General features: G+C 32.9%; 1 protein-coding gene across 2 annotated transcripts; it reads left to right on the plus strand.

Annotated features, from left to right (window-relative positions):
* The first annotated feature begins 9349 nt into the window (after nt 1-9349).
* Nucleotides 9350-21817, plus strand: LOC143079075 (uncharacterized). 2 transcript variants are annotated; one of them, XM_076254237.1, is made up of 6 exons: nt 9350-9477; nt 13383-13537; nt 14263-15152; nt 16060-16226; nt 17272-17596; nt 21180-21817. In XM_076254237.1, the coding sequence occupies exons 2-6, from the start codon at nt 13473-13475 to the stop codon at nt 21371-21373; spliced, it is 1641 nt and encodes a 546-aa protein (XP_076110352.1). In that variant the 5' UTR covers nt 9350-9477; nt 13383-13472; the 3' UTR covers nt 21374-21817. The 2 variants fall into 2 exon arrangements, with proteins under 2 accessions (XP_076110352.1, XP_076110353.1); XM_076254238.1 differs by lacking the exon at nt 9350-9477 and adding an exon at nt 12412-12488.
* The last annotated feature ends 696 nt before the right edge of the window (nt 21818-22513 follow it).

The raw sequence follows: 22513 nt of genomic DNA on the forward strand, positions 1-22513 counted from the left end.
ATATCGCTATGGAACGCCGGAACTGTCTTATAGTGTAAATATTTAATGTGTTTTGTCGATTTGCCTTTACGTCCTGTCATTTTTTCTTTATGTTATGTGCAGATGCCTTTATTTCCTGACACGGCATCTCTTTGTGATGTATAATTTGTTATTTGTTTGGTCAAACAATTGTATGATATGTCATTGGTAAACTTTGTTGTGTAAAATATGCATTACATTGTGCTGTAACTACAATATATTCTGTAAATAAAATTGAGAATGGAAATGGGGAATGTGTCAAAGAGACAACAACCCGACCAAATAAAAAACCACAGCAGAGGGTCACCAACAGGTCTTCAATATAGCGAGAAATTCCCGCATCCGTAGGCGTGTGAATACTTCGAAACTTTATGATCAACCACCTTTACATTCTCTCATATTTTATCTATGCTATGTCTATTCTTCTTTTACGTAAGTCAGTTAATAATTGCGTCCTGTCTCAAGTGTTATTGTTATGTCAAATGTTCTAAAGGTTTTGTTTTGATACACCTTTGTTCTAAGTAACTCTCATGATATTATAGTCTTTTGGCGTTATGTTGTGTTTATACATATGTATCTCCAGTGAAAAACACAATACATCATGGTATATTTCATATGCGTTTTGCCGAATAATTGATACTCTTTGTGAGCATTCATTACGTCATGTGCAAATGCCTTTTACGCTATGTGCAAACAACTAATATGTTTTGTGCAAACCTCGTTTACCTTATGTGCAAACATCGTTTTCCTTATGTGCAAACATCGTTTTCCTTATGTGCAAACATCGTTCATCCTGTGTGCAAACATCGTTTACCTTATGTGCAAACACCTTTTACGTTATGTGCAAACACCATGTAAGTTATGTGCAAATGCCTATTACTTTATGAGCAAACATCTATTACGTTATGTGCAAACACCTATTACGTTATGTCCAAACACCTATTACGTTATGTGCAAACACGTATTACGTTCTGGTAAACGCTTTCTTGACACAGATTAAAACAAAACGCATCAATGATATGCATTTTGAAAATGAAGAAAATTAAAAGTTTGACCTATATAACAAACTGTGGATTTTTATATTAATTATATTGATTGGTGTTAAAATGCTATATACATACAATGTATCTAGTTTTATGGGAAATTATTTTGCTCTACTTTAAGAGTGTGCGTTATGCATCCATGCTTTGAAAATTTTTTCACTTTTACTTGTTGAAAATTGTAACAAATATACAGACACGAATTTAGTTTTCAAGAGGTGCAACGGAAAAGAACAATACGATATAAAAAGAAAGATGTGGTACGAATGCCAATGTGACAACTCTTCACAAGAGACCAGGATAATTTGTTATTACCCTCCCAGTAGGGTTTTCATCTAGCGAGAAACGTGTACTAGATTAATGCTACAAATTAATGACGTCTCCCACGATTCATGTAGCAGCTAAGGAATCCTACAAAATGTTTAAGATTTTATTTTCGTTCATTTCCTTTAACAGTTGTGAATATTATTCTGAATAACCTTCCTAAGACTTATTATTTCCTCCGTCCCTGACAAGGCGTGTTGAGACAGGTAGGTGTCATGAAAAGGGGTGGTCAGGTGACCCGCCCCTCTTATCTGACAATTTTTTTTTTTAAACTTACAGGGATGTTGGAAAAATTTGATCCGATTTTGAATCAGACAGGTAGAAGGGTGTAACAAAAAGCTGCAATTTCTCCAAAAAAAAAATATTCTTTTCATATTAAAAACTGCATTATCCTGTTATCCACAAAAATGACGCATACACATATTTTTTTCTGAATGAAAGGGTTATCAGCCTTGTTTCACCTTCCCTGGCAATACTCGAAATTACATCCCGCAACTTGAAACTCCAGATAATGACTTTCATTTGTCCGTATTTGGTCCGGTAACTTTTCGAACCGTGTCATCAAGAACGATACAAAAAAAAATACATATTCTAGTAAATTGTAATTGTTTTCTTCTATTATTTTTTGATATGCATATTGTTTATTTTGTTGTCTATAGGAATAAATAAATAATTTCGTTGCTAACATGGTCATCATAACATAATTTTCCCTTTGAATTTCAGAAAAAAAACTATAAAAAAAGATGTGGTATGAATGCCAATGAGACAATTCTCCACGAGAGACCAAATGACAAAGAAATAAATAACAATAGATCTTCTTATGGCCTTAAAAAAAAAAAAACCATACCGCATAGTCATCTAATCTATGGGAGCGTATTAGAGCCACACATTTTTTTTTAATTTTTCTTCCTGTGTTAGCGTTGTAACGCAAACCTTTGCGTTATAACGCAAACCTTTGCGTTATAACGGAAACCTTTGCGTTAAACGCAAACCTTTGCGATATAACGCAAACCTTTGCGTTAAACGCAAACCTTTTGCGTTGTAACGCAAACCTTTGCGTTAAACGCAAACCTTTTGCGTTATACCGCAAACCTTTGTTAAGGTGAGAGGTACGTAAATGAACGCCTCTAGCGGAAAACGGGAAAATCGGGGTTTGTTGCTATGGGAGTTATCTCCCGTACACCAGAAAAAATATTTTCAAGATGTCGGAATATATTCCGCTTCGTCGAAATAATGGTCAATTTGGTGGAAGAGTATTGAATGCATCTCATCAAAATATAGCTAAAATTAAAGAATGTAAAATTAAATATTTTGTAACATTTAAAAATTGCTTTCCTCCCATGAAAATGAAAGAAACTTGGCATGTCGTGATGGCCGAAGAGCGACTGTGTTGGGTTTACTGTCCTTTACTAATACTAGCTGACCAACTTAAAGCTTGCATATAAAATATATGTTTCTACAAAACTGTTTAAAGTACAAAGAATGGATCTCGGAACTGTTTTGTTTATACCTTGGGGTAACTGTCCATACATAAACTTACTATACGCCGGTAATCGGCAAAGATCAGAGACTTAAAAATCGGGAATGTTGATATGTGACGTGAACACAAAATGTAGTATATATTGATAAGAATATCATAAAGACGTACATGCATTACACACTGAGATTACCCACAATAACAAATTAAAGCGTACACTATATATTGTCATTTTATTTATTGACATTCCATGGCAAACTTTGTCACGGACTTACATTCATTCATTTGCATTCAAAGAAATAAATTTTCCCAAAACAACTGTAACGCGAATGAAAACGACTAGGACGTATTCAATCCTCGACACAAAAAAAGGTTAATACTAATATTTTTTAATTTGAAATTCCTGTTTTAACTGTTATATAACCATTTTCTCATATAAATATAAACATAAATCTTTCTTTACAGTGTTTTCTTTCACGTCCGAGATATGGTCTATAAATAGAATTTGAAAATGAAAGTACTAGTGCTATTTTAAAACAAATAATTTATAGTAAAAAAAATATTGAATAGCAAAAGAGTTTAATTGCTTTCTGTGTGACATGAAATTTGTAAAATATAATGTCGGAAATTACCTCAGACGGGTAAGCAAGAGAAAGTGACATTAAACTTGAACGAGACTCGTAATGACTAATGGTGATGGGGCCTTCCGCATGAACAAACGGGAGCTCCGAAGTAAAACTGTCTTTCAAAATGAACGAAAATTTAAAAGAAATCAATACACGTTGCTTTTCAGTCAATTTGAATTGAATGGAACATTGTGAATTACAAGCTTCCACTGCGGCATGAAAAAGCGGCAGGGAAAAATATAGATCCGCTGATTGAAAATTACGGCTTTACCGCCACTTCAAAAATAAAATAATTAGCAAAGTATATATTAATATTATACTGAAGATACAGAAATTTCTGCTTGCATCAATCAATTCATTTTAAATTGCGCAAAATTTCGGAATTACAGTTATTTCGATTTCAGTTGATACTGTTTATATACATGTGCAAATACTGCTATAAAAATTTAGAATTAGAGTTTTTATTTTTGAGTTAATTATCAGTGTTGTTCGGCCACGAGTTGAATATTTTTCGATATTTGAATTCTTTGATTAGTTATTCTTTTTATTACATTGGCAAATGGCTCTTTTTATGAAATTAATGTAGAAAATGTAAGGAACTTTATGTTTTTCCTACGCATGTTTTGATCCGACGTTATCGACGTCTTGACAATGCCTATTGTTGTATGACGTCAGAGAGTGAAATAACCACGTTTATTTCACATGTGAAATTATCGGTTTTTATTTGACTGGGAAATCAATGTAATTTATTGCAACCAATGTAATAATTATAGTATAACCAATCGCCGTATTTGAATATCAAAAATAAGACAACGCGTGACCGAACGACGCATGGATTAAACGAGTGCGCAGCACGAGTTTGATCCATAGCGGCGTTCGGTCACAAGTTGTCTTATTTTTGATATTCAAATACGGCGATTAGTTATTCTTTTTATTACATTGGCAAATGGCTTTTTTTATGAAATTAATGTAGAAAATGTAAGGAACTATATCTTTTTCCTACGCATTGACAATTTGTTTTGATCCGACGTTATCGACGTCTTGACAACACCTATTGTTGTATGACGTCAGAGAGTGAAATAACCACGTTTATTTCACATGTGAAATTATCGGTTTTTATCTAACTTGGAAATCAATGTAATTCATTGCAACCAATGTAATAATTTCCGTTAAATATTGCCATTTTCAGATATATCGGTTCCCCCTTTTTTCTGCTACTTTTAAGGCGAGACGGGTTTTTATTAATAGCTAGCGAGGCATGAAGTTCATATGATTCAATCCAAGTTATCCTCAAAGTGCGGAAACAATCTTGTTCGCCTTGAAATCGACGTAACACATTTAGTCAAAATTCTTTTTAAAAAAATCACCTATATAACGAAAAGAAAACTGTGACAGACTTTAACACGAAAGGGAAGGCTTAAATTCTTCTTTAATTTTCCTGCTACTGATTATAAATTAAGAAAGTTCACTTGTCATGTTGTGTATAGTTAGAATTTCGGAACCCTCTTGTTCATCCGTTCAAAGCACCATGAAACAATTGCCAGCCAACTCCCAGTCTTCAAAAATCTTTAAATGTGCAGTATGTCATTGATACGATTTGAGTTCTCAAAATGAATCAAGATAAAATAAGGATAATAAGACATTTTAAAAAAAATATAAAACCCTTGTTATGTTTTATTAATTTTTGAGAACATCTTTATGTTAAAGATATTAATAAAAGTAGTGAAGTAATGAACATCGGATGGCCGCAAGTTCTTGTGGACGGTCACAAGCACTTATCTCAGAAAACCAAATCACACCTCTTTACCTGAACGTCAAAGAACAGATATATATATTTCTGTGCGTGGATGATAAATGCAACCTCATCGTAGAAGTGATACAAATCAGTTAACTCTATTTTTTTTTGTTATACATTATTTTAATATTTGTAATGTATATATAATTTTTATCCATTTGTATATAATTCTATTGCACTATATTAATTATAGTGCTGTGCAAGTGCATGATGGACACTCTTCTGTAATAATTCGATTTTTCTGATAGATTGAATTTGAGTGGGCATTCATATTTTCCAGCAAAACATTGAATGTCCCACTCAGAGAGAGGGAGCAAAGACAGATAACTCTGTATGGGAAATTGCAAACGTTCTTGAGATATTCTTCCGCATGCGGTAACACACTTTTACTGTAAGTGTGTATAAATATTAAAGATTTTTACTTTATTTATGTTTCTAACGAGTTTAACGACATTTTCATATAATTAATTTATGTTCAAAAAAATAAATTTCTTGGAGTATCCTTTTGAAATGAATTAAGAACAAATGATAAGGAATGTAATTTTGCACTCGATAATGTCCGCGTATTTATTATTATCATGTTTATAGATCGGTTACTATCTCAAAACGAAGGTTACGTAATGGAAATTTAGGCGACAGCAATACACATGAATGCCCTCACGGTCATCCAATGTAAACTGAATAGAGCAGTTGTTCATAAAGATATCATTAAATAAACAAACACACGGACCTAATTTTTTTTCTCTTTTTGTTTTCTCATTCAATGACCAGTGGCGGAACCAGAATTTGATGGTGCTGCGTTTGTTGGTTCTATAAGCAGTTTGATTAAGAGGGGTCTCTGTACTCAGTTTTGCCAAAATTCCCGGCTAATTCAAAAAACAAATACAAGAAAAGAGGTGGCGGGAAACTATCTTCGTCCTCGGTCAATATAATCTGAATAGACGCATATATAATGTGTTGACCTTGTCAAAAGTATAATTCATAAATGTAATTCGGCGCCTTCCAAAATCATATGTTATGATTATGTATGCAAGATATGGCGACCTATGAAATGACCCGCTTGGTGCAGATGAAAGAGAACATTACATAAATAAGGCCGTTAGTGCTCTCGTTTGAATTGTTTTCGGGGCCTTTTTTTATTGTTGACTATGCAGTATGGGCTTTGCTCATTGTTGAAAGCCGTACGGTGACCTAAAGTTGTTAATTTCTGTGTCATTTTGGTCTCTTGTGGAGAGTTGTCTCATTGGCAATAATACCACGTCTTCTGTTTTATATCAACTTATTTTCCGTTCACATTTTCAGTAAAGAAATGAGGTTGCATTTTGTTTTTTACATGTAGCTTTCTTTTTGCTTCGAATAACAGGGCAGAGCTTTTAGTTTCAGTCGATATACACGCCATCTTGAAATAATTACTTGTCACATATAAATTCTGTTTCTTTGCTTCATGATGTGGCTGATATTCAGCAACAACTATTGGCTTAAATGAGATAAATAATTGCAGACTGTTCTGAGGATATTAAGCCATCAATGGCCGGAAAATTAACTATGTGTATTACATTTCAGATCAAATGTTATTAATTCATGGTCGTTTTATTATGCATATATTACACACTGAAATTGAAAATTGAAATATCAAACATTAATACGTCTTTATTTGCATTGCTAATCTGCAATATGCACGATTTGTTTGCTAAAAAATGTTCCTGTACAATGTTTTCAAAAATGCATTAAATGTATTTTATTACTTTTGTCAACCTAGGCACACCTCCAGAGAGACACACCTCGAGAATCGTGTCTATATATTTGTAAATATTTTAATTTTCAACAAGTAAAGTGAACAAAATATAAAAAGAATGGATGTATAACACAAACTCTTTAAGTAGAACAAAAACCTTAATATTTATATAACATTTTTATTTCAATCAATATATAAAAATACTACATTTCCAATACTAAATCAACAACCCGATGCACATATATTACCTTTAGTTCACACTCAGCATCTAATGGATATTACCTTGAAAAAGAATACAGCGAAGTAGTTCAGAGTTTTTTAGAAAGCTAAACCTTATAATTTTCTTAATTTTCAAAGTGTATATCACTGATGCGTTTTGTTTTAATCTGTGTCAAAAAAGCGTTTACCAGAACGTAATAGGTGTTTGCACATATCGTAATTAGTGTTTGGACATAACGTAATCGGTGTTTGCACCTAACGTAATAGATGTTTGTAATAGGCATTTGCACAAAGCGTTATCGGTGTTTGCACATAATGTAAGCGGTATTTGCACATAAAGTAATAATGTTTGCACTTAATGTAAGCGGTATTTGCACATAAAGTAATAGCGTTTGCACATAAAGTAATAGTGTTTGCACATAAAGTAATAGTGTTTGCACATAAAGTAATAGTGTTTGCACATAATGATGTAGTTGTTATACATAACTTAATAGGTATTTGCACATAACACGATAGGTGTTTGCACATAAGGTAAACTATGTTTGCACATAAAGTAAACGATGTTTGCAAATAGGGGTAACGATGTTTGCACATAAGGTAAACGAGGTTTGCACAAATCGTATAAATAAAGGCAACGGTAGTATACCGCTGTTCAAACTCATAAATCCATGGACAAAAAACAAAATCGGGGTAACAAACTAAAACTGAGGGAAACGCATAAATATAAAAGGAGAACAACGACACAACACTACAATGTTACTAACACACACAAAGCCGTGTCATGAAATACAGACATTTGCACATAACATAAAGAAGAAACGACAGGACGTTAAGACAAAGCGACAGAACACATTAAATATTTACACTATAAGACAGTTCCGGTGTTCCATATATCGCTGTTCAAAAGTCATGAATCCATTGAGAGAAAACAAGTATAAGTTGTTTGCACATAATGTAAAAGGCATTTGCACATGACGTAATGAATGCTCACAGAAAGTATCAATTGTTCGGCAAAACGCATAGGAACTATACCAAAATGTGTGTGTTTTTCACTGGAGATACATATGTATAAACACAACATAACGCCAAAAGACTATAATATCATGAGGTTTACATAGAACAAAGGTATATCAAAACAAAACCTTTAGAACATTCGGCAAAACAATCATATTTGAGACAGGACGCAATTTTTAACTGACTTACGTATAAGAAGAATAGACAGAACATAGATAAAATATGAGAGAATGTAAAGGTGGTTCATCATAAAGTTTCGAAGTATTCACAGAATATATAGTAGTAAAAGCATGATGTAATGCCTATTGTACACAACAAACTTTAGCAATGACAAATCATACTACTGTTTGACCAAACAAATAACTAATTTGACATAACACAGTGATGCCGTGTCATGAAATACAGACATTTGCACATAACATAAAGAAGAAACGACAGGACGTTAAGACAAAGCGACAGAACACATTAAATATTTACACTATAAGACAGTTCCGGCGTTCCATATATCGCTGTTCAAAAGTCATGAATCCATTGAGAGAAAACAAATCCGGGTTACAAACTAAAACAGAGGGAAACACGTCAGATATAAGAAAATATGCGTATAGATGAAACAAAAACAAACGCCAATTAAACATACATAGAAACTAACCTATTGATAACAACAGCCATATTCCTGACTTAATGCCAGAAATTTTAAGAATAAATGGTGGATTGAACCTGGTTTTAAGGCTAGACAAACCTCGCACTTAACTTATACTTTTTTGAACTTTTGGATTATAGCTCTTTATCTTTTATATAAGCTTTGGATTTTACATATTTTGGCAACGAGCATCACTGAAGAGACATGTATTGTCGAAATGCGCATCTGGTGCAGAAAAATAGGTACCGTTAATGATATTAATGACAATATAATAAATACCGCTATAATTACAACATTGTATGACATGAATACAATACAAATGAATGAAAGAACACGCAGGTACACCATATAGTTCCATTTTCTTTATAGCTGAAATTATTAGGTAATTATATCAACCTGATGTTTAAATATCGTAAATCGATCAAGGAAAGAAAATATCAAGGTAACAATAAAAATCTGAGGAAATCCCTGCACCCTTCAAGAAGTGTATGTGTGTGTATGGATTAACATGATAACTGTTTATGTATGGTCATTAACGATTAAAAAAAAGTTATTCCAGCTCTAGAGTATGTAAATGCACCCAAACCAGGTGAGACATGTATTTTATGGTTCAAAATTAACAAATAAATACTGTAGTCGTTAGTAGATATAGGAAGATGTGGTGTGAGTGGTACACATTTGAACTACACCGGTTAAAGGTAAGAGGAAATAATTTGGTGTAGTGTGTTACGTTGTAATATTTGTTTGTCGTCAATGTGCCTATGCCTCTTAATCAGTCAAAATAGTAACGACCTCTAGGAACGTTTTATTTTTGCTTGTGACTAAAAAGCAAAAAACTATTTTATAGATATGTACTAGACAACTGCATGTTCATGGGAGCTTATCCATGATTCGTTTGTTCCAAAGAGAGACGGGGGTAACGAATGAGGTTATATCATGGATGTCATTATTTACATATTTATATTTTTTTTCTCGTTTCTCCTTATTAACCTTCATTTCTTCCTTGTTTTATTATTCAATAAAGGCAACAGTAGTATACCGCTGTTCAAAACTCATAAATCCATGGACAAAAAACAAAATCGGGGTAACAAACCAAAACCGAGCGAAACGCATTAAATATAAGAGGAGAACAACGACACAACATCGAAACGCAACACACACAGAAACAGACCAATCATCAGACAAAACACCACGAGAATAACAAATGTAACATGAAAACCAAATACATGAATTTGGGATAGACAAGTACCGTGCCACGTCTTATCTCAATATCTCAAAAATAAGAGAAAACACAAACGACTCAACGTTAAAATGCAACACAAAGAGAAACGAACAATATATAACAATGACCATCTTCCTGACTTGGTACTGGACACTTTTAAAGGGGAATAAAAGTGGTGGGTTGAACCTGGTTTTAAGGCATGCCAAACCTCGCACTTTAATGGCAAAGTTAAATATAACATTGAAATGACAACATAATATTACAGGACTACAATACAAATAAATAGGAGAACATATTAGACACAGAAAAACATGATTAATAGATAACAAAAAGTATCAGGTTTAAAATTCAATACGCCAAAAACGCGCCTTGCCCACACAAGACTCACCAGTGACGCCCAGATATGAAAGATAACTGTTAATGTTATAATAGACTTGAATGTCTTCCCTTTACTTCAAATGAGAATGATATTTCATATTTTATTCTGTATTTTAATTTGGTAAATCCAAATATTTCACCCTTAATCCAAATGTTATTACAAGTAATCTTATGTGTTATAAATAATATATATAATTTTTTATTTCACCACTCATAATTCAAGAGGTTTGCTTTCAAAATGTATGTTTTCATACCTCAAAAACAACTTAAGTTTGGTCTTTAATATCTAAGGTGTCAGGCAAGTATGTCCTGTTTATGATTTGCATGTTTCAATCCCTGAACCGCACTTCTGGATTAACCTCCATAAGGAATGCTTAAAACTTATTATTTCAGACATATGGGGCCCTTTATAGCTTGCTGTTCGGTGTGATTGGATTGCATAGATCAGTTGAGTCAAGGTGTATAAAGATAACTATTCAGCCATAACATTTTTAATAAAACTATTCAGCCAATAATTTTAAAAAACAACTAAGTTAGTTCTGCCCACGACGATGTCATTGACAACACGACGTGAACAATTGACAAATGCCTCAGTACGAACTCAGTTTGTCCCGAAAAATCGTAAAATACAGGAACGACCACGAGAAGTAAAAGGTAACATTATTTTCTGAATAATCTGTAATGTCAATTGATTCATCGTTTCACTGAGTAGTTAATGCCCATTAAAAAGAAGTAAATATACAAGAATTCCAATGCGCATCGCATCTGTTAATTATCATTGATGTTCGGTCACGAGTTAAATATTTTTCGATATTTGAATTCTTTGATTTATTTTTCTTAAAAATTAAAGTAGAAATTTTAAGGAACTATATCTTTTTTTATTCATTAACCTATAGCTGTACAATGTAACCTATGAGAATGCAACAAGAGTATAAATCTCAATAATCGAAAATTATACCATAGCTATCTATGGTATAATTTTCACAATTATACCATGGTTTTGTTGTGTATGATTTTCGAAAGAAAAACAAAGATGGCAAAAGCCAAGACCTGAACGAGGCCGCCTAAATTTTTTAATTGACATATGAACAACAGAGTCAATGTGGGGCCACTAACCTAAACTGCTCGCTTTTCACCAGTCGATATAAATGAATGCCTATGGTGGGAATAGAACCCACGTACACAAACTCCGTTGTCCCTATATTTTTAAATGAACAAAAAATTGACAAAAAATTGACTCGACTTCGTCTCGTGAGGTTATTGCCGGGGGTTTCAACAAAAGCTATGGTATAGTTTACGATACACCACAAAACTATCCAAAAGATATGAAATATCTATAACTTAACAATCTGCTTTGATTCGACGTTATTCAACAACGTCTTTGCAACGTCTATTGTTATATGACATCTGAGGAGTAAAATGACAGAGTTTAATTCACATGGGAAACTATCGGTTTTTATTTCACTAGGAAATCACGGTAATTTATTGCAACCAATGTAATAATAGCTAATAATAGTTTGAAATGTCTCTTGCATTGTGGTTTTCTTGATACAAATTATATGCACATGAAATCAAATACAAAAAGAAAAAGACAAACAGACCAATGATAGAACATCAGACAAAACACAGAAAACTGAAGACTTAGCAACATGAACTCCACAAGTATGCTTTAAATAATATAACGAATATAGTGCACACTTTTAAATGAGATATTGCACGGATTATACAGTGTGCACAACATGTATAATGTTATTTCTTCATTGATATAATCAATACTAGTATTGCAGTCATTCCTAAAACTAAAGGATACATTACATAACGCATATATGTCGATCCAGTCTCAATCAAAAACAATAATAACAATATATAAATGATCTCAAGAGGTCAACATACAACCTTAAACTGGAGACACTTAGATATCTTCAATTTACACGATATCATTGATAACAAAAATTTACACATGATATAATGAACATGTAAGATAACACTAAACGACATTCGTAAGTTTTAATACCTTTTAAGATACCTGGAGTATTAGTTTTATATTTTTTAAAAACCTTACAAATTTACAGTATTTATTTTACATATTAAATGTTAATTAGTTCTAAATTTGCGGGTCAGTCTTGTAATATAAGATAATGTGTAAATTCCTGATTGTCATACCCGCCCCTTTAAGCTAAAAATGAAAGATATTTTTTAATAATCAAATTGTTCTATTTTATTCTTTAAAGTGTGCTGTTGTGCAATAATTCAATTATTTGAAGTATTAATAATGAACATGCTTAAATATATTTTTCACGTTTTTAAAAAGGTTCTCATTTTAGGCATTATTACTAATTTTTATAGTAAAAAGTCCAAAGATACCAAAGTATTATTCAAAATCATAAGTCGCAAACTAACAAAAAAAAACATGTAAAAAAGACTGAAAACGATTAGAAGAAAAAAATGCTAGTTTACAACACGCCACGTAGAACACTAAAGATTGAGCTACCATCGAAAAACCGGCGAGGATTTCAGCTGCAGTCGGTGGATTAACTTTATTACTTTTCATTCTTATAAATTGTATGACATGCTGTATTTAGACAATTATTCTGTTAATAAGAATATATAGTTCTTTAACTGCTATCAGCAATGTTTTATGCACACGATGATAACTATAAAATGTTTGAACTGTGTTTTTTTAACATATTTTAGAATATACATTTTTGGTTAAATTTGTTTGTATTTCATGCTGGACTCTTGACGGACGAATACTTATAAAATGCAGATCTGTTATTTGTTTAGGCAGTCATCTCACGGTCTTCAGTTATCTTCTGTGAGTTCGATATGGTAAGAACATTTGACATTCTATATATACGACTGTTTTGCAAATGATAGTATGTCTTTAATTTTAGAAATACTCGAAAATAGCAGAACCCGACCACAGAAGTGTGTGCAGAAGATAAAACATAAGACAAACCGATGAGTCAAGCCGCTATTCAAGAATGACACCAGAGAATAAACATATTAACGGACAACTGTCTCCATTAATAATTCTGTTGTTGTTGGGGTATATACATTTTTGTTTTATTATTTCGTACAGATTGTTAATAATAAACATATAATTTGCATAAGGAAGTTATAGATAAGGGTCACAATTATTAGTGAAAGATATCTGTGAAAAAAGATGTTCTTCAGATTTCATTCGAAAATAAAGGAAACAGTAGTATACCGCTGTTCGAAATTCATCAATCGATTGAAAAAAAACAAATCTTGGTTACAAACTAAAACTGAGGGAAACACATCAATTATAAGAGGAGAACTATGACACAATAGAAACACACCACCAAAATGTAACACAAGGTTGAGATTTAGAACGGAAGCAAAGTTCTGATATTTTGTGTAACAAGGGTTTTCCTTTGTAGTGGTTTAAATAAAACGCGCGTATGGTGCATATGGCGCGTATGGTGACTGTCATACAAGTGAGAGCTTTAGCTAGGTATAAATAAGGCAACAGTAGTATACCGCTGTTCAAAACTCATAAATCCATGGACAAAAAACAAAATCGGGAACAAGGTTCAATCCACCATTTTCTACATAAGAAAATGCCTATGCCAAGTGAGAAATATGATAGTTGTTATTCATTCGTGTGATGTGGTTGGGCTTTTGAGTTTGCCATTTGATTAGGGGCTTTTTTTTTGTCCGTTTTGAATTTTCTAAGAATTTCAGTATTTTTGTGATTTAATTTTTTTCCTGCAAGCATACTTACACAATCATTTGTTTCATTCATTTCAGAATATTGGGGATCCTTATTTTCAATTTATCATTGTATACAAAAGTTGCCACTTTACAGTCCAGAACTCAAAGTTTGCTTGCAAAAGTAAATCAGTTAGAGACAGAATCCAATGTAAATATTGCTAATCTTGTAAGGAAGACAGAAAGTTGCACAGTATCGAGAAAAAGAATTAAAAGAAATGAAGAAAGAATGACAGATGCCAGTAAAAAAATAAGTGAACTTATTCTGTCGGTTGGATCAATAAGAATTGATTTTGAAACAAAAATGAAAGAAATGTTGAGCAAGAAAAAGTGTGAGTTAGAAAGCGTGGTTAAAAAGCTAGAAACTGTGATAACAGATCAAGATATTATTATTGGGACAATTAAAGAAGAAATGAATACAGTAAACAGATCTATTGAACAATGTCTCACTTTAAAAGATGATCTCAATGGCAATGATGAAAGACTTAGAAATGTGAATATGCAGATAGAAAAATATAACAAAGATTCATCATTTTTACAACAAGAAAACAACAGGTTTAGTCAAAAGATGCACGATAACTATAAAGAATTGATTCAGTTAAAAAACTTTACTCAAAATTATGTTTTTGATAATGATGCAAACGTAAACAGTTTTTTTAAAATGATTAAAAAAGATGTGAAAACAATTTATCAGAATGTTTCTACCATTGATGCTCGCTTAAGTACAGAATGTATGATGTCAGCCAACTTAAAGGTATTAGTGGAAACTGTACAACAGAAAGAAATAAAGAAAATAGTAGGGAAATTAGATAAAACAGATCAATCAGTCGGTTCTGTAATAAAAGAAGTAAAAACCCATGGTGAAGAGATCACAAAAATACCCGACAGATTACACATGTTAAACAAAACTACAGAAATTTTAAGTACAGGTAAGTACCGTAATTCTAAGTCGCATGTATGTTTGAATTCACCTAATTTACTATTCGTTTGAGAGGAGGATTTTGCATAGTTCGTAATTATATTATGCTGTTTTTGTGTACTGTCCGTAATTATTTATGGTATTGTTTGTAATTCTGTGGTTAACATGTCGAAATGTACTATTATATTATTTACTTTTGTATTTCTCTGTCCTGATTTATTTTTGCATTTATTTGTAGTGTGTTCCTGTCATGTAATGTTGTCAAGTTAGCGGATATTTAACATTGTCATAAAGCCCGAGGTTCGGCTAGTCACATACAAGGTTTAACCCACCAATTTTCTTGTCCTGTACCAAGTCAAGAATATAGCAGTTTTCATCTAATAGTTCGTTTCTATGTATGTCGCATTGTCGTTGTTTTTTGCACCTCAGTGTTTCTGTTGTTTCGTTGTTTTCCTCATACATTAATAGTTGATATGTTTCCTTCGGATTAAGTTTGTTACCCGGATTTGCTTTCTCTGAATCAATTATTGAATTTTGAACAGCGAGATACTGTTACCTTTATTTGCCTTCAACCCGGTGAAAGAGAAGTTTCAAAACAAATATATGAATAAGTTATAATGTTGTGTCTGTTTAACAATGAAAAAAATTTAATTCGAGATTATTTACATCGTATCTGTTTTATTTAATATCGGAGAAAAATTGTTACTGGAACCGAAAAATGACTGTTGTGTTTGTTATGGTTGTTTTCACCGTACAGGGTATTCAGTTTTATAACAGCAGAACTCAGATTGGCGACATGGAGAAGACACAAAACAAGGATAAACCATTCTTGCAGTATGTTAAAATTAGTAGTATAACGTCTTTCATGATAGTTCATAAAAATGTGAATTTTGATTTATGGATACACTTTGTTTTAGATATAGAAGACAAATGGGTACTGGCACAGAGAACAACTGTTGCTTTTGTTATCACTGTTTTGTCCATATGTGGGGGTCTGTTATATAACAGAAAGCACAAGATTGATGATATTGAAAAGAAAATAAGATATCTAACAGTAAACAAGGATAAGCCATCTTTGCAGTATGTGAGTACACTTTATTTTTTTCTAATAAGAATCAATAGATTTATGGGGGGATTTTTGGTTGATCATACAGAGAATCACTGAAGCATGACTATAATGGTCAATTTAGGTCCCCTATGAAAAGTTCTGGATGCGCCCATGAGAAGAATAACATCCGCTGAATTGTGCAAAAATGATAACAGAAGAATGTAAGCCAAATGCAGCTGGCCTTGCTGTACCAAGAGAATTGATATATGTCAAAATGTATTTTATATTTGGATAATTGAGAGTCGATGGGGATGGATCAGATATGCGTAGTATGCAAGGTTAAAATTGAGAATGTAATGTTTCAAAGTGACAACAACCCGACTAAAGTGCAGAAAACCGCCGAAGACCACCAATAGGTCTTGATCAATATAGCGCGAAAATCCTGCAACCGTACTTTGTCACATCTATTCTTTGGCCCTGATTCTGATTATAAGGGAATTATAACTTTAACCCTTTAATTTCAGTGTCAAATGATTATCGTTACCATTATTTTCGGATAAAAATAACATCATTCGTCGAACACAGTCTAAAAGAAAGTTTACATTTTATCGTCATGCACCAAAATTAACGTTAACTTCATTTTGCAATAATGTTTATTTTTCGTTTCTGTGTGTGTTGCATTTTAACGTTGAGTCGTTTGTGTTTTCTCTTATTTTTGAGATATTGAGATCAGACGTGGCACGGTACTTGTCTATCCCAAATTCATGTATTTGGTTTTCATGTTATATTTGTTATTCTCGTGGTGTTTTGTCTGATGCTTGGTCCGTTTCTGTGTGTGTTACGTTTCGGTGTTATGTCGTTGTTCTCCTCTTATATTTAATGCGTTTCCCTCGGTTTTAGTTTGTTACCCCGATTTTATTTTTTGTCCCTGGATTTATGAGTTTTGAACAGCGGTATACTACTGTTGCCTTTATTTATCCTTATTCGAAGGTACCCCCATTACGACCCTTTCTTATGGTATAAATTTAGAAGCTAGATTTTTTATGCTAAGAGCCATAATAGTCAAAAATATCATTTTCAGGAGTCCCTAAGTATTGTTGAACAAATAAAGAGAAGACAACCAGAAGAACTGGAAAACAAGTTCTGTGTAATAAGTTTCAGTCAAGAAACACACAACAAACATAGAAGAATCACCAGACCAAGTGTTGAGGGTCGACTGAGGATTAAAAGAATGGACGAAGCAGATTTCGTGGTCACCAACGATAAGAGTGTGTTAAAAATACCTCACTGTAAAGTTATATTGGTGTTTGTGGACCAAAACCAGAAAGATGTTATTTTAGAGACCCCAGGTGAAGATGAAGAAGATATTAAATTATTAACCGTACAGGCCTGCCGTAAAATGGGAGGTAGGTTTTATCGTGATAGAATGATCATTAGGGCGTGCCATCATATATCGTATAATAGATATGCTGTCCGACATTTTGATGCGTATGTCAGTTTCAGAGAATTAAAATATGTAGTTTTGCAAATACATTTTTAGGTGTTATACCACCAAATCATAGTACGTCACATTCTGTTGCATACAAAAAAGGTCCAAAACAATATTTCCTTGAATTTGACAGTTGAAGGTAGCTAATCCTTCATCTCATTGCAGTAAAACATTTCTAGGTCATAAACATATATCTTGGGTAGTTTAAAGAAACCTCATGTTTTAAATTTGGTGCTTCAGTAAAATATTATGGAAACTTGAGGTTACATGGTTACTGAAAATTGCACTACAACAGTCAAAAAGTCTGAAAAGACCAGTTTTTGTCTGAATTTGCATGAATTTTTACTCGACATTCTTAATTTGTCTGAATAGTTTAAAAAAAATCTTGACATAGTATGAATTTGTCTAATAAGGTTCTTGATTTTGTTGACAAGTGTCTTGACAGTATGAACATTGTCTAAAAACTTGCTGTATTATCTGATAAGAGTATGGATTAATTCTCGATCAATTCTTGAATGTCTTAAATTTGTCTCGATCAGTCTTCATTCTTAATAATGTCTGAATATGTCTTGACCCATTCTTGACAGTCTTAAATATGTCTAAACACTATCTCAACAGTATAAATTCCGCCTGAAATCTTAACAGTTTTATTCTACAGTGTTTATGACTTTCTATTGCTGTTATGTACTCCTTTTAATTATGGCTAAACTGAACTTTGAAGAATCAAGGATGCTCAACAGAGAAACATAATACACAAAATACAACATTGAAATCTAAGGACAGTGCAAAACGGACCCCACTTTACATAGCTTGATCTCCTGTGCGCCCTTAGGGTAGGCATATTCCGCTCTTAAATTGGCATCGTTGTGAAATGGGACCGGAATGTAGTTACGACAAATTGGACATATCGGTCGCCATCAAATGAAAAACATTCAGAAAATTAATGACAACTGCTACATTAAGCTCCAGAAATAAAGGATTCTACCATAAACTTGTGAAGTTTTTAGATGTAAAATATGGCAGTTATGTTATTATTGAGATATACAGTGTGTCGGTAAATAAACTCATCATAGATACCAGGATTCAAATTTTGTATTTACGCCAGTCTCGCACCCCGTCTACAAAGACTCACCAGTGACGCTGGATTCCAAAAAAAGTAAAAAAGGCCAAATAAAGTACGAAGTTGAAGAGCACCGAAGACCAAAACTCCGAAAAGTTTCGCCAAATACAGCCAAGGCATAGAGTCATCCGCTTTTCTAGACATTTCATGTAAACTTGACTTCTCGAACTTTAAGGATTACTCGACACACCAAGTGTTTCTTATAATTTGCTCTTTCAGTCGATGTTTTTTAACTCATTATTTCTAAATTGGTTATATGCTGTTCTAGTACGTTCACTCCACTGTCCAGTAGACTCATTTTTAAATATTGGATTTTGAATCAGAATTCGAAACATCGGGAATATCTTCATCCAACATCTGACTTCAACCCGATTCGTGTATCAACTGAAAGTTTGTATTTTCTAAGTCGATACATTTCTAGTAATAGTCATGACGTAAGGCTTTCTGTGTAAAGAACGGCAACTAAAAACGTTCAGTTTCCTTTTCAGCCTGGTCTTACAGGATGTTCTTATGTTGATCTTTCATACCACAACGTTCACTAGTCATATGCCTGGTGGAGCACTTAGCACCCGCACAGTCTAGTTCTGCCTTCCTCAATTCATGGGCCTTGTTTTTTAGTGGTAGTCGTTGTCTGGTGTCTCTCATATTTGTTCTGTTCTATGTTCCTTTGGAATTTCAACCAAAGATGAAGAACTTGATCTTCCATCACTGTATTGGATACCTAAACTACATGAGTGTCCTTACACATAACGGAATGTTGCTGGGTCTTCCAAGTACTTCACGAAACCTTTTTCTAAATTATTAACATCTATTTTATCAGCAATCAAGCCGGGCTTTAAAGTTATTGTGAAACTGCCTATTCTAGAGATGGCGTGAATCAGATGTGGATACTAAAAAATTCCAAAGATCTTTTAGAGTACACTAGAACACACCCGTGATATCGCGGGTCCGTGACTGAATTAAAGCATATAATTAAGCGTATGCCTTATTTTAGTATATTAGTATTGTCATCTAATAAAGTGAGGCCGATTATAAGCTGCACAGTTTTCTCTGCTTTCAAAATCTTTCTGTTTTAATTCGTGGACCTGGAACCTATCAATTATTGGTAAGATTAATAATTTGGAAAATTATAGGGCCTGGAATGGAGTATTTTTACACAACAGTATACAGCAAAATTCTAAATACATCGTTTGGTGGTGCGCCTGTTAGATGCGGAACGTACAGATAAGGTAATAGGTAACAGGTGAATAAACTATTGGTATTAGTGTCAGACTCGATCCGGAACTTCTTAATTATTGGCAATATTAATTACTTAGAAAACAAATGGGCCTGGAGTGGTGTAATTTTTAATCAACACCATTGTACTATATTAGTTATATATAAAGTTGAATTCTTTGATTCATCGTTTTTACGTGATGACGGCTGACAAATTGGACCTCGTTATTTTAGTATTATAGATACAATCTAAGACCTCTCTCATCTTACACTAGTATTAAAACAAATGACCTTTCTACACCTTATACAATTATTCCCCATTCCAAACTAAAAGACAAATTGAAAGTGATGGTGAATTCTTTGTTTCCCAACAAAGAATGGCGAACATAGATAAAAGTATCTTGTCTTGGGGAGGGATAAATCCTACTTTGTAAAGAATCACTCTGATGTAATTAAAAATATCTCTGCAACCGACATTATTGATTTCCTTATTGACAACATATTTGTTACGTTTGGAGGACGTTTTTATCTCATCGAACTAGAGATAAAGAATACGACAGATACAGTTAGGTCTGCCTCATATCTTGACTTACATCTAGAAATTGACAATGAGGGTGGGTTGAAAACAAAACTTTATTTGTGTTGTGTCATGTGTACTATTATTTGTCAGTTTTTCTTTTTCATTTTTTGGTAATGGCGTTGTCAGTTCATTTTCGATTTATGAGTTTGACTGTCCCTTTGGTATCTTTCGTTCCTCTTTTGTAGATCGTTGCGGTTAGTTTTATTCTTGGACTTGATTTAAACTATGTTATGTTGGGATCTTTTACTGTTTACCAGATGTATTCATTTTTGCAAGTCTGTGCTATAAGAACAACTTCTTTGGTGATAACAATCGCATTTGAAAATATAGAACTACTATTTTTATAAGGAAACACCCATTGTGTCATTTTTGTACCATAAAAAAAACATCAGGAAACAATAACTGTAGGTTAATCGAATTGTAATTGACACGCATTTGGTTAATGGATATAGTTAATTTAAATCGTAAGAGAAAACTACCTTGATTCAGTGCACTCCCATATCGTTATTAATCTACTGCTCATCGACATATACCCAAAATCTTCTTTAATCATATTTTCATAATTCAACTGAATTTATATTTCAGCTGATGTTTTTGTGATATACGTAGGTGATGAAGGATCGGAATCACTAATGGCAGGGTGTCTATACAACCCACAGTTAACTACAGTAGCCGAACATTTTGAGCTCAAACAACTTGAGCAGAGAAACCGAGTTATTACATGCCATGAGAAGTTCACCATCACACAGCGAGAGAAAGTAGCTCAGGCTATTGCGTAAAGGCAGAGAATGGTCTTTATCATTTTTCCTGTTTTGTTTCGTCTTTGTCTCACTTGTTATATTATAAATGTGCTATCAAGTAATGTTAAAGATGTACAATGTTAAAAATTGAATACAATTTAAGCAGAATATATTACATCCAAGAACTACTCAAAACTTGAAAATTAAATGTGTAGTCATTTTTAAACGTTTGTACTTGTTTAATTCCAATTTTTCATCAAATTACTTTTTTTATTTTTTTTCCTTTTAATTGATTGGAAATGTGTTTCTGTCCACAAAGAATGTATATAATGTTATAACCATTGTATTTATTGATTTGTCGTGTTTAGCTTTAATGTATATATGTTTTATTTTTTTCTGAGAAAAAATATCATCCGAGCATGCTGGTCATGATGCTCCAATTCTAATTTGGTAATAAAACTGTTTCATGATATGAATTGATAATGTTTTTGTTCACATTTTGTTGGAATCCGTTGGTCTGAGTTATAAAACTTATATGATTATTCAGGCTTATTTTAAGCTAAATCCTCATTTACAATCTTCCATACATCATAGGCTGTGTTCACACCAAACGCCGTGTACAGTTAACATGTTTACATTTGGTTTAATGTAATGTATACTAGTTTCACATTAAATTTGTTCACATCTATACACCTTGTTTAGCTACCTGTACATAAAATTTGTTACCACTTGTAAACTATATGTCATTTAAATGTTCATTACGTAGAACCGAATTCAAATTTTCGAACAACTTTTCTAGCAGTTAGGGAACGACCATTTAACTTCAAATAAAGGGGATGGATTTTTCTAAAATTTTATTTTAAAAAATCGGTCATTCAGATGATTAGAATGAACAAATATTCTGAATCCAAAGTTTCCCCATAAATTATAGTGTTATAGTGTTAAATATTGAATTGGTACCATCGAAAAAAAAAACTAATTATAAACTTTCGCGCGAGAAAAAATTCGGACTCAGACCCCTCCCCCCCCCCCCCCGCCCCCATTTTTTCAGCCTTTAAGAAAGTCATTTTGGATGATTTGTAGTAGTTTAAAGATGTCTCGATTACACATTAAAACGTAGGCTCGCCATCAGCGTACTTACAGACGAAGAAAACGAATACCGATGGTAAGGATCACTAC

The sequence above is a fragment of the Mytilus galloprovincialis genome, chromosome 6 (genome assembly GCF_965363235.1).
Source record: "Mytilus galloprovincialis chromosome 6, xbMytGall1.hap1.1, whole genome shotgun sequence".
NCBI classification, from domain to species: Eukaryota; Metazoa; Mollusca; class Bivalvia; order Mytilida; family Mytilidae; genus Mytilus; species Mytilus galloprovincialis.